This window comes from Athene cunicularia (assembly GCF_003259725.1).
Source record: "Athene cunicularia isolate RWA chromosome 1 unlocalized genomic scaffold, athCun1 chr1_part1, whole genome shotgun sequence".
NCBI classification, from domain to species: domain Eukaryota; kingdom Metazoa; phylum Chordata; class Aves; order Strigiformes; family Strigidae; genus Athene; species Athene cunicularia.
The window spans coordinates 63,692,977-63,706,615 of NW_020799091.1; the positions used below are offsets into that span (position 1 = coordinate 63,692,977).

A 13,639-nucleotide genomic window follows, 5' to 3' on the forward strand; every position below is an offset into this window, starting at 1 on the left:
GGGGGCGGGCAGCTCGACTATGAGAGGACCATTGAGGGGAGGGCGCTGTGGGAAAAGAAGGCACAGTGCTTGCCTCAGGCCAGACCAAATGTTTCTGGTCTGGACGTCCCCCACCCCTGCTTTAAGCCATCGTGGACCACCTGTGATGACATTGCAGCCCCCCAGGGCTCCACAGACCATATGTTGAGAGCCACTGCCTTAAGTGTTTAAGGCATATGTCCAAACTATCCCAAGGTCAGGAAAAGACAGGAGGACTGATTAAAATCATGAGCTCCTTCATGACCTGACCTCCAGAAGGAAGTATAGAAAAACCTAGATCCATATAAAAGAGTTGCAAACTTCCTGGCATAAAACCAGAAAAGCTAAGGAATTAATACAATAAGATAAACATGATGTGAAAATCAAGAGCTGATCTAAGTATATGGATATTGGAAGAGAGACCAAGAAGAATGTTACTCTGTTCCCAATGGAGAAGAAAGTCTTTATTCCTTAAGGTACCAGATTACTTGTGTCCAATAAGGAGGAAAGAAACTGCTGAGTTGCACTAGTCAAGAGCAAATCATGTCAGTCTCCTTCAAGGACAGGATTACAGGCTGGGTGGGTGCTAAAGAGGCAGTACATATCAGGTCTCTCCATTAAGGGAGGCTTCTAAAATAATTTTATATAACGCTTTTACTGTAACAGAAAGAGAAGCACTGGTCTGGATGAAACTAAATTTCGTGCACACCTGATTGAGAAACTGTGTGAATTGGTTGAAAGATTATATGGAGTGCAGAGATGAGCCACACAGGTGAGCCTGAGGACCTCTGATACTTGGTATTTTCCACAGTGACATGCAAGATGGAAGAGGGTGTTTACTCACTGCATTTGTAGCTCATTCCAGACTGGAAGGACTACTATGAGTCAAAATGAGAGTTTAAGACAATCTTTTGAAACTGGAACAGTGGTCCAACTTAAATAGGAGGTAATTCAGTAAACACAATATTTCACCTTCGGTTCCATAACACACAACCAAGGAAATTTGTAAAACATGTAATAAAAGCAAGAAATCTTCTCCATTTTCATGAGGATGAGGAGCTAGGACAAGAAGTAATGGGATCCCATCACTCTGAGGGACACTCAGGTTAGATATTAGGAAACACTTTTTTAGACATTATAAGGCTAGTTAAGGAGCGGAATAAACTGTGTGGGTGAGCTGTGTAATCTTGTTGTGAATCTGTAGGAACAGGTTAGACAGCATCTGTTAGGACTGGTTTACCTCTCCTTGCTCTGTTAGTGCCAGGAAAGCTCTCCCATTCTGCCTGTGATCTTGCAATGCCAGGGACTGAGCTAAGGTGAGCAGTGTGACCCATGTACAGATGGCAAAGGAATATTGCAAGGGTCTACCAAGAGTCTAACACTTCATTTATTGCTGACACTTTAGTTGTTGGTAATTTTAACCTCTTACCCACTTCCATGTTCATCTTTGCCTTAATACAATGGCTGTTCTGGGGAGTACAGATTATCCCTTCCTTTGCTCTTAAAGAGCTGCCATTATAGCTGGGAAACACGGCACAAGATGTAAATGTTGACAGTTTAGTATTTCTTAAATAACGAGAGTTGCAACTCTTGTTATTACTAATGCCTTTGGCAGGACTTGTGCAGAATTTCCCAAAATCATGAGGTGTTTGACTAATGTTTGCAAGCGAGGTTTTATGAGCTGCCTGTGCTTTTATGGAATCACCATGAATTTGTAACCTGCCTATACATTTGTCTCCTTTGCAGTCATACCAAATGCATGCAAGGTCAACAATGGGAACTGCAAGCAATTCTGCAAAACTGAAGATGAAGGAGTTGTATGTTCCTGTGCTGCTGGCTATGCCCTGGGCAATGACAACAAAACCTGCATTCCTATAGGTACGAAGCCACAGTTAATGTTCATTCTATGGGACACACATCGCATCTTCACCACATTTAGGAAGTGCTGATGTGTTGCAGTGCCGTTGCAGCATAAAGAATAATGCTAACTCTTCATGCCTTTCACATGGCTTACTTGAGGTGTTGCCAACAAATTTAATAAAAATCTTAGCTAAAGGTCATAATTTAAGTAACATCAAATTGTGCAACTTTGAGTGATGTGCAGTAGCGAAAACAGCTCACGGAAGTGTTCTGTGCAAGTGGGTGAATTCTCGGAGCGGACTGCAAAGCCCATGTCCCAGCAGGTATGTATGAAGCCATATGAGAAACTGGTGATTACAATGGAGGTCAGAATCCTCTTCTCTCACAGACTGAAAGGGGTCTTTCAAGCTTCAGGAGACTGTGTTAGAAAGGAACAGGTTAGATTTATCATTGGCAAAAATTGGTGTCTATTTTCAAGGCCTCCGGGGTGTGCTGAATGCCAACAGATCCAAATGAGTAGGAACCCAAGAAACTTCTTTTACAATCTGCAGGTTCACGAGGACTCGTTATAATTTTAGTGGTAGTGACATCATGTGATTGCAGTTATATCTCACTTGTTTCCCCTCAAATATCACCTCTTCTGTATTCTTCTAAAGGCAGGTTTTCTGCAGTTCACATATAATAATCAAGGTACCTGAATAACTACTGACATTGAATTTAAATCCATCAATTTTGCCTGCATTCAAAGTGAGCATTAACAGTTATTAATCTTAGTCTACTTTTCTGTCTGATGATATTTTTTATAATGCTGTTTTTAATTTAATACCAAATTGCTGTCATGAGCTTATAATTCCTAGCATAGAAAACTTTGCCCTGTTTTCCAATTACAGAAGATTTAATAACAGCAGGTACACAAAAATAATGAAGCCAATAATGGAAGATGCTTAGCTTTTAAATACTTCGAAAATGCCGAACCCATTTGTCCACTTGCTCAAAATGCGCAAGTTTTAGAAGTGGAAAATTATTTTAATTTTTCAAGCATTCTGGTCCTTTTGCATTTGCGAAGATTTTGTTAATGTCTTGGAAAATCTAGCAGAGCCAACCCTGATAAGGACACCTGCATATCTAATTGGATTGCAAAAGGCTGCTGTCAAGGAGTTTTCCTTGCAGTAAGTGAGTTTTCCTTGCGGTAAGCGAGTTTTCCTTGCGGTAAGCAAGTTTTCTCTCATTTTCCTGAAGAGTAGATTCCCTGAAAGTGACCTGTTTCCCTACAAATAATTTTCCTCCACTGTAGGTAGCTATCTGTCACTCCAAAGGCTGCTTTTGACTGCAAAGCTAGGTTTACTTTTCTGACCATGAAACTGTCCATTGTTCCAAGGACTCTGACAGACAAGCTCTGTTGAATGGCACTTGGGTGACAGAAATTGTTGTCAACAGCAACTGTCTGTCCTTTTACTCTGCTGGAGGTTACTATCCCTTGCATGTCTCTTGGCTTGGCGCCTCAGGCACAGCACAGGCACCATCCCCTGCAGAGATGGAAGACCGTGGTCCTCCACATCCTATATATTGGCTTAAATCAACGAGAAAGGTAGCTCTGAGCTAAAGTGAAGGCTGGTAACAGCAGCTGAGCCTTCACAGCTGTTTACTCAGTGTTAAGGACAGGAACCCCTTGCTCTCAGTATGTGACACATGCCTCAAAGTCCCATTACCATGCAGACATCAAGTATTAGCATTCTGATTTTGCCTTTGCAGTCAAGTTCCCTTGTGGTAAGCTTCAGAGAAATCATGAAGCCAGTCGAGAGAAAGTCACAGGAACCACAGCAAGTCCCGATGCCCATCCTGAAAATGAGGAAACCACCGAGACCCCAAGCAGCCATCCGGAGGTCACGGGGGAGGCTGGCAGTTTACCCACAGTGTCCCCATGGCAGGTAAGGTAAAATTGTCCTGGGATGTTTAACACCTGACCCCACTCACCAGGACCGACAGCCATTTACTCTTCATCATGCTCATCCCTGCTTGCCAAGGGGACCTAGCTTGATTTGAGGCAGACTCCCCTGCTGCCAACATTCTGGGTGGTCATTCCACTCCCCTGAGTACTGTGTTTCTGCACAGGTCTCCTACGAATGATGTTGTGCCTCCTTTTCAGCATCAGTGCTGGGAGGGGGAGGCTAGGAGAGAAGTTGGGCTGCAGATACAGGACGTAGAAAAGGGTGTGAGCCACAGGGCCCCTTCCCTGCCAGCCAACCCATTATTTGGGTTGCAGTGTGGTGGTATCAGAAGAACAGCCTGAATTCCTGTTGTAGCCAAGACCAAAGTGAAACAAAAAACCCAAGCAGGAACAGTGCTATTACAATATTAGCTAAATTTTGTTCAAAAAATAGCAAGCAAAAACTGTTGGCAAAATAACTGAATGCACAAACTCTGCTTTGAGCCAGGAAAAAGGTCTGTCGTGACCTTGTTTCCCACTGTGTTGGCTACACCTCAGTGGAACTCTCACCACCTCTGAATGAAGGATGCCTTTGACAGAAAATACATATGAAAATGTCTACTTTAAGAAAACGGCTTGAATCTCAGCCAGCTGTTCAGGATTTCTCTGTACATACGTTTCTGTACTTCAGCTTTCTTCTCTCTCTTTGCAGGCTGTTCTACTAGCAGATGAGTATGATGAATGGTTTTGTGGGGGGACAATTCTGAATGAGTATTTTATACTTTCTGGAGCTCATTGTGTTCAACAGTTTGAAAACTTACAGGTTATTGTTGGTAAGTGCTTCTCATTTTGCCCTTTACTACAAAAATAAACTATCCCATGTTCTAGTCTCCACATGCAAGACACTGAACTCTGTCAGAGTTTTTCTTACCCTCCTTATTTCTCACTGCCTTTTCTTGTCTCAACTGACAGTGAAATACATATTCAGCTTTGTTGAATGGACAGTTTTGTTAAGCTTGGCTTGGCCTAGTGAAGCTTTGTACATGACAGAAGCCAAGCATAAACTGAGAATGTATGCAGGCAATTAAGGTTGGGCTGTTGTAGTTAAATTGGTCTAACATTACACCTTTAGATAATTTCCTGTGTTGGCCAAACCTTGAAGAATTCCAGATACCTCGTTCAGATGCTAGCAATAACTGTTTTGACAGCATGTAGATACCAATCTGAGACTGTTTCATACTTGAAACCTCTAATTTATTATTTATTAATATCCCTTATGACAAAGTAGTTTATCACAAGTTCTAGGCACAGAAAAATGGTGTTCTGAGTCATAAAAATTGTACTCAACCTACAATACTAAAGCAAAAATTGTGTTTGCCTAAACTCCAATTGTCTGTCCATTTAATTCCCAAAGAGACTTCATACAAATTGAGAAAGACTAAATACATATAAACTTGTACATTTTTGTATGCAGAATGTTTGAAGTTTTAAAAGACAATGAATATCTATTTCCTATTTAAATCTGCTTGACTATGTTGCTCTACAAATTATGGGGCAAGACCCTTCTCTTCTGTGTTGAGGCTTTTGGTTGTATAAGAGTGCCATTGGGAATATTGTGATGAAGTCCAAAACTTTATATCAATGCTTTCATTGAGAGCATTATTCTGACAGCAAAGTTCTGATTTTCTGCTTGCCTGGCATTGTGGCGGCCTTCTAAACCCCCTCCAAAATGGGTATAAAAAGCTACAGTATCAGGATGCAGGACTGATCTATTTGATTTGTACAGTACAATGCCTATACAAAGTGCAAGTAAATTTGGTCCCTTTATTTAATGAGGTGCAGCTTAGACTTGTTGGTATTGTCTTATTAACAACTACTTTAATACTCTGGCACAGGGATGGTGGACAAAGAAAAGGAAGAGCCAAGTAGAGCAATACACAGAGTGGAAAAAATAATTCCACATCCTGATTTTGATGAAAAAACTTTTGATAGCGACATAGCCCTTCTCAAACTAGAGGAACCTATCACATTTTCTGAGGATGTTGTCCCAGCATGCCTTCCAGAAGAAGACTTTACTAAAGACGTTCTGATGAAACAGACGTTTGGAATTGTCAGTGGCTTTGGGAACACATTTGAACGTGCAAGGCCAGTCAAAAGAATGAAAGTGCTTCAAATCCCTTATGTGGACAGGGTCACTTGCAGGCTTGCCCTTCGTAGCCCGGTCACAAAAAACATGTTCTGTGCAGGTTATGATAAAGATGGAAAAGATGTCTGCCAAGGAGATGGAGGAGGCCCCCATGTAACCCAATACAATGGCACTTATTTTGTTACTGGTATCATCAGCTGGGGAGAAGGGTGTGGAAGGCAAGGGAAGTATGGAGTATACACCAACTTGTCAAAGTTCCTACCCTGGGTAAGAAGTGTTTTAACAGAGGACTCTTAATGGTTTGGCATTTGATCAACCTTATTGTCTTAGCCATCAGATCTGATCCCTAAGTACTATTTTCTTCTTTTTAACATGCTTACTAAAATTCTGATAGTTTGTGCCTCCCTTAAGAAGGACATACTACTCCATGAGCTAATGCCTGGTTTTCAGAAGGTGAGCTTGGATTTCCGGCAGAGCTTGATGGTTTTGGACAATAATGAGATTTCTTCAAATGGTTTAGGAACTTCCCTGCTCTTGCTGTAATAACCTAAATTTGTCTTTTGGAGGCTTTGCCTTTGTTGATAAACCCCCTCCCACTGCGATGAAGGTTGGAACTAGCTCAACATTTCTGTGGCAGTACGTGTTTTATAGAAAATAGACTAGGGTAATATCAAAGTAAAACAGTATCAGAGTAGGACAGCTTTTTAAAAGCCTCTGGAAAAGCTATTTAATTTTCTAGATTTATATACCTATACACAGAAAATTCAGAAAATGTGAAAACCACCCATATATCCACACAAGTCTAAATAACTGGGCATGTCACTAAATCAAGTGAGTTGTTAGATGAAGCTCATTGAATTGGAAAGGCTTGCTTATCATCACCAAAATAACTGGTGTTCTGATATTTTCCTGCTTTCATTCTGATACTTTCTTCATCAGCGTTATTGATGTTGTGATTTTGTCTACAATAAAGTGAATGCATTGCATACCCTACAAATTGCAATATTGTTGCATGTCATCATTTGAATAAAGTGTTATTTAAATTATTCCCAACTAAGGAGTTTTTAAATCTACAAAGATAAATAGTCTTTCCAGACTAAGAAAAGCCTGACTCTCTAATCAGCTGAACCTGACATCCTCTGTCTGCCTTATTTCAATCCAGAGGGAAAAAGGCTTGTTTCTCAGCCAGCTTAGTGGTCCATAAAAATGGTGAAGTAGATGTTTGAGTCTCTACAGAAACATGAAGTACTCTGATGTACTTCAAAAAGTGTGTCGGTATATATTTTCAAGGAGAAGGAAAAAAGAGATCTTACAGATTATATCGTGGCATTAAGTGTGCAATATTTTTCTGATTCGCTGGGTTCATAATACCCAGTTTGCAAGTGTGAAAGTCACCATTTTGGGGTAATTTTTAATATGGATTGCGTTGATCCATTTGAAAGGAATAAGGTGGTTATATTTGTCCTGCAATGACCACTGGCCTGTTCCCCTGTGAAAAACTCAGAAAAATCACAGGGGAGTCTCTTTCATTTGTATAATTTCCCCCTTTTTTCTCTGTCACATCTCCTGAAATTCAAGACCACTAAATGAACTCAGTCCTGGAGTGACAGCAGATCTCAGGTCATGGTGTTCAAGCCACAGAAAGAAGTTCAACCCCTGATGGCTGCATAAGCGACTCCCTGACATCACTCCTCCAAAGGATTTACCCCTGCTTGATTTCCCATAGGATCTCTGTTGAAACTTCTGATTATAGTTCAGCCCTAAACTATATTCCGAGAGAACCAAACCTGATATATGGAAGTGTGTGCCATGCTCAGACATGTCCCAGGGACTATGGGGAGGCCATTGCACAGGGCTTGCACTTGCTGACCCACTCCGTCGTTGCCATCCGTCTCTCCTCCTACCCAGCCCTGTATTACCGCTTGCCCCGGCTCTGCAGAACTCCAAGTTTATTCATAATCAATTACAAAATGTACAGAAACCTTCAATGGGCTTCAATCACCGTCTTTAGCTACACGTGCATTCAGAGGAATCAGTCATCTAAGTGTCTCCTTCCTCACCTCCCAGTTTGCGTTGCCAGGTGTGAAACACCATCATCAATCTACTCAGATGTTCACTACCAGATAAGAACAAATACTCTCTGCAGGGGCACTTATCCCAGTTGCTTAATTGCAGAAAGAATTGCGATTCTCACTCAAGACACATACCAAGGCACACATCATGTCATCTGTACTCTGCTGAAATGCTGTCTGAGTCCTCATGAAGAAGACAGAGTTTTAACTCATCATTCTGGAAGATTTACTTTGAAACTTGAATAAGCTTTTTTTGCCATCTTTTTTCAATATGGATTTTTTTTTTCTACTGTCGTATATACAGAAGACAACTTCCAAAAGCAATCTGGCAGTGCAGCAGTTGCACAAGTCCACAGAGTCCATGTCTCCCACAGCTTGAGAGCCAGGTTTATGGCAGGAGTCACTTCCACCACCCAGTCATATCTGGGCTGTGGGTGGACGCTCTCTGGTGCTGGCTTTGCATTGGTGCTGTTTAGGTCAGGTCAGGGCTTTCCTCCTGCTGAATCTGTTGCAGAGGAAGTGACTGGCTGGTCACAGGAACACCTTAAATCACAACATCTGGACACAGCTGCAATGCTGCTGCCCCATGACCTCAAGGGACAGAAGCGGGCAGAGAGGAACAGAAAACAGCATAAAAAAGTCTGAATTCCACATAAACACCAAACACTTTCTTATCTCCTCAGTGCCCACTTCAGACTGTGTCAGCATTTCAGGAGTTTGCCTGAAAAACACTCTGCTTAGGTTTCGTTGTGAGTGATCCTGAACCATTTTTATCCTGAAGTCCAGGTTAGTACAATGTGGAGACACTATCAGAGAAAATTGGAGAAAAAATAAAGTCCTCATCCGAATGGTACAGACTCCAAAGAGATTTTTCTGCATTTTTCACAGGGGATCAGGATATTGCTCTTCTCAGGGCAAAAATAACCACCTTACTAAACCCCCTTATCCATTACTGAAACTGTCTAGGAGCTTAAGTGATACGGCTTTGTGCATGTGCTCTGCCATCCTCTGGCTGTTCCATACCCAGTTTTATTGGTTGCAATTTTGGTAGGGAAAAGAATATTAAGAAAAATGTGGTAAAAAAGGTTAAGAAACATGAAGGTGGAAGTAAAGACAGAATGTATTTTAATAAATTAAATACTAACGAAGATTGCTATTTTAAGCAATATATGCACAAAAATAGAAAATGTCAGAGATTACATCTACAGAGATCACAGAATCATAGAAGAGTTTGTGTTGGAAGGGACCTTGAAAGATCATCTAGTGCAACCCCACCTGCCATAGGCAGGGACATCTTCCACTTGATCAGGTTGCTGAAAGTCCCATCCAGCCTGGCCTTGGAATGCTTCCAGGGGTGAGGCAGATACCAGAATGGTTCCAAGGTGACTTTTGTTTTCACTGCCAGAATGTCAGGAGAATTGTACAACCTTGTGGTTAGGCTCAAGTCCTTGTTGTGGGTACAGGATCCACGGGAGAGAATCAGAGTCATCCCCCTGCTCGCTCCCCCAGGATTTGCTGCAATCTGCTACCAAACCAGAAGAACAGTGCTGATGTTCCTCTGAAATGGCTGCAAGTTCCTCCAGCTTTTAGAAACGCACTTTGGATTTGACAAGAAAAACTTTTTTTTTTTTTTTTCTGCAGGTAGTGAACAGAACTGGCTGATGACAGTCCAGCTGTTTAGCTGAATTAAAACCATTTTAATTGCACTAAGCATTAACCCTTTGCAGAGTATGTGCTACCTCTCTGCTGGTTGGACAAAGTTCAGCCAACATTTTTGCAGCTTCTGTATACACAAAGACCTGTGCTGCTTATAAGCATGCATGCTGATAACCATGCTTTGTATGCGGAGAGAGTATATCAGCAAGTAAATGGGATTAGCTTGTGTCACTCATTGCTAGCTCTTGACCAAGACTACACATGACCACAGTCACCTGTTCTGGACCAGCTGGTGTCTAGTTGAGGCTGCAGGATGCACTCCCTTTTCGTTGGTCCTAAACAGTTGCCTGCAAAGAATTGTTTTTTCTCTAATTTGAAAAAGCTCTTCCTTGTTCCTGAATCCGCTGCTTCCACTTCCATATTCTCTATGCAAAGAATAGACTAAAGCTCCACAACATATTTGTCCGTCCGTGTCCCCCCCCCGCAAAATACATACCTCTGACAGAGGAGTTACTGAGTTAAGCCAGAGGAAAACCTGGACTCCTCCCTCTCCATCTCTTTTGAGTTGACAACTATTGCTGTGATTTACCTGCAGCTTCTCCAGGGCTCTTCCCCATGGGGAAAGAGAGATCAGACAGGTAGCTGGTGGCCCAGCAGCATTTTGTCTGCTTCCCTGTGCCACATGGATGTGAACAGGCATTGCCCAGGATGGGCTGCAGCAGGACTGCAAGCACATCAGTTGTTGGTTGCGCTTGCTCCTACCTCCTCTCCCTGCCAGACAGGACTCTGGGTAACCTGGAGCAAGGAAAGAGCACAGAGGAAGCCAGTGGGGTTTTGAAGACCATACCACAGGCAAAATCGGGCAGGAAAGGAGGCAGAGGCAAGAAACTTGCCAGGTCCATCTGCAGCGCGGATGTCTTGGATCAGAGGGGCTTGGGGAAGGCCCTGCTATCACCTCACTTCCAGTGAGTTGAGCTTTACCAGCCTACACATCTTTATGCATGTCAGAGAAAACACATTCTTCCATTTCTGTCTGCCCCCATGCTCCCAGAGAGTCCAGAGGGTCCACAGGACTAGGGTGGGGGGCATGGTACAAGGCAACACTGGAGAGCTCTGCTTCTCGTGGGCCCCATCCCTGTCCCACCTCGTCCTCCCAGCTCTGCAGCAGCAAGCAGCTGTGGGCTTTCCCTTACCCCGGTCCCAGAGCTCCCCGTCAAAGGCTAATGCAAAGAGAAGAGGATGTAGAGAGGTGAGGTGGAGGAGAGGGCAGGCTGGAGCTGCTCATGTTAGCCTGCACCTCCTGCTACGGGGCAGGTGCACCACAGTCCACTTCACCTTGAACCATCTTCAGTGTCCACAACACACAACTAACTGCTGTGCCTGTGTGTTGCTCAGTGGGAGGACGACCCCCAGGGAGAAACGTGGCTGCAAGCCCAGCCACCAGCTTACATCATTTGCTTAGTGCGGGGGTGATGTTTTCTGGAAAATAATTGCTGTCCCCTCTCGCTAACTGAGGTGTGCATTTCCAGAAAACCTATGACAAGAGTTTCTCAGGACAGCTGTCCTCAGCCGCTCCCACTGCAGCAGGGCTGGCGGCCAGCCAGGGCTCACAGCATGAGGTGGGTGGCATTGGCATAGCCCCATCACTGCCCCATCACTGCCCCAGCAGCTGGTCTGCAAACCTGTTTCCTCTGGCTTCCCATGGGCTTCCATGGGAACCAGGTTCTAAAGCAGGACCAACTAGCTCAGTTACTCCATCCTGAGGAACTGCAGCCTTCATGCTGGAAAGAGTAACCCTTAAAGCAGGAGGCAATTCTTAATTAGGGCTACAGGAAATCGGGTGCAGAACTCCCTAATGAAATACGTCTCCATGTGCTCACTGTGGTAATTAAAGGAATGGAAAAAGAAATCCCAGTAACTCTCCATAAAGAAAGATGTGAGGAAAAGCCTGCCCTTTTAATACCCTCCCTTTGTGCAATTTTCCATAGTAATATGAACATTAAAACATAAAGGCTGTTGCATTGATATCAATGCAGAAAAAGCAAAGTCAGTGCCATAATGTACTTGAGTACACAGTGGCCCATTCCCAAGGACACAGCTGCTCAGTCAAGGAATACTTTTTTAAGAAACACGTAAGAAAAAAATTACCATGTAAACTAATATCTGGTGAGAATACAGCTTCTGAATCTCTGTGTTGTAAATATTAATCTAATTTGAATAGCTACTTTATACCTACAAGCATTCTTAACTGACATAAGTTTGCAAAATGTAAGCACTTTGTTTTAAAAAAAATAATTCTGCAGATCCACCGTTTTGTGCTGGGTTCTGCAAAGTCCTGTGCTGACATCAAGTGGTGACATATTTTTCATGCTGAAGGGAGCCAGATCTGCCATACTATGTATGCACGGGGCGATATTCGTTATCACGGGAAGGTAAAGGCAAGTAGTCACAGGCCAGAGAGGGACTACAGCAGCAGCCCCACTGCCAGGTGCTCTCGTGGGGATGGACAGCCAGGGGAGTAAGGAAAAGCAACGCAGCCACCACCGTGCAAGGTGAGGAGGGCGAGGTGAGCCTCCCCAGCAGCTTCTGGGTGCACGAGGTGCTGGCTGAGCACCCCACCCCACACACACCAGATATGACCACTGCCAACAGCCCCCCTTTCTCTGGCCAAGAAACCCCTGTCTGGAACAGGTATAATGGGGATTGATGGCCTCAGGGGACTGAGGAGAGCACAGAGAGCTCATTTACTTAAGGAATCTCAACACACAGTTAACTAAAGAGGATGGGAGGCTATATTAACTAGTTCTACAGAAATACTAAGGAGGAAAAAATATAAGTATGTAAGGTTATGAACCGGCTGTGAATAAAATCAAACTTTTTATTAGAAGGGTTTTAACTCCAAGTGAACTTCTGGAACATCCCTGCAGAGACTGGGCAGGAAAACCCTCCCACAATGCAGTTTTAATGCGGCAGTTAATTATTTGCTGAAGGCATTAGGGTCCATGATGTGAGCTGTAACATCAGACCCGGGTTGGCAGGGCCTGGCCTTAGCGAGGCATGTGGACTACTTCACTAACCTGCCTTGGTACTCACTGAAGCTTGTTTTAAAAGCTGCAGTTGATGGGAAATGAATTTTTACTTGAGATTTACCCATGAATGCTCAGATCAGTTATACTTTGTTAAAAGAACTGCATGCTCAAATGATAGTTGGGTATTTATGACATGAAAACTCAGACCGGTCTCTAAGTTTCTAACTCAGATAAAACCCCCCTTTTTGCTCTTACCGGTTGTTGCTCTGACTGTTCTTCCCAGGAACCTGCCTGTGCTGGGAGCCAAAAAACTCCCTGCAGCACCATTGCCATTGCACGTCAATGGGTTTATCCTTCTTCTTGTCCTGGGCCAGGCAGGAGGGCTGCCCCAGCTGCTTGGTGCATGGCACAGCATCCCAGGGTGGCGCTGTGGTCCCCTCGGTACCTACACCTCCTTTCACAGACTCTGTGTGTCTGTGAGTGTCCATGTGTCTGTGTGTGACCAGGATCCTGAGGTCAGGAAGAGTTTTCCATGTTCTCCTTCATGTCTGGGCAATATAAACCTAACAGTGAAACAGAAGAATGTTGTTATCTGTTCACATACATCCCTGTGGGAGAAATCCCATGCTTGGTTTCTTGGTTGCTTCAAAAGCTGGTGGGATTTGACCAACGCAGCTAAGCCTTGGCAAATGTTTTGTGGGGACAGTGTATGAAAATGCCACACCACAAAACTGATCCCCGTAGTCACCATCCAGATTGTGCTTTGATATGGTATAAAGAAATGTTTGTACTGTTCATCTCGGGTTTTGTTACAGTAAGTGAAGGCTGGAGGGTGGGAGGAATACCCAAATCTTGGTGCAGCAATCAGCAGAGCGGGCAAACCTGCAAACCTTCAGCCAGTGCACTAAGAGAAGGGGCACTGTTGCACCAC

The 13,639-nt window shown here is 43.6% G+C and overlaps 1 protein-coding gene across 1 annotated transcript in view; it reads left to right on the plus strand.

The window, feature by feature from the left end:
• The window catches only part of LOC113481093 (coagulation factor X-like), an 8,414-nt gene extending 1,756 nt beyond the window's left edge, over positions 1–6,658 (plus strand). Inside the window, exons 2-5 of the mRNA XM_026850411.1 lie at positions 1,765–1,896; positions 3,631–3,806; positions 4,518–4,638; positions 5,701–6,658. Of these exons, the coding sequence (XP_026706212.1) occupies positions 1,765–1,896; positions 3,631–3,806; positions 4,518–4,638; positions 5,701–6,248 (977 nt within the window). The 3' untranslated portion in view covers positions 6,249–6,658. The remainder of the gene's footprint in view (positions 1–1,764; positions 1,897–3,630; positions 3,807–4,517; positions 4,639–5,700) is intronic.
• Positions 6,659–13,639: the final 6,981 nt, after the last annotated feature.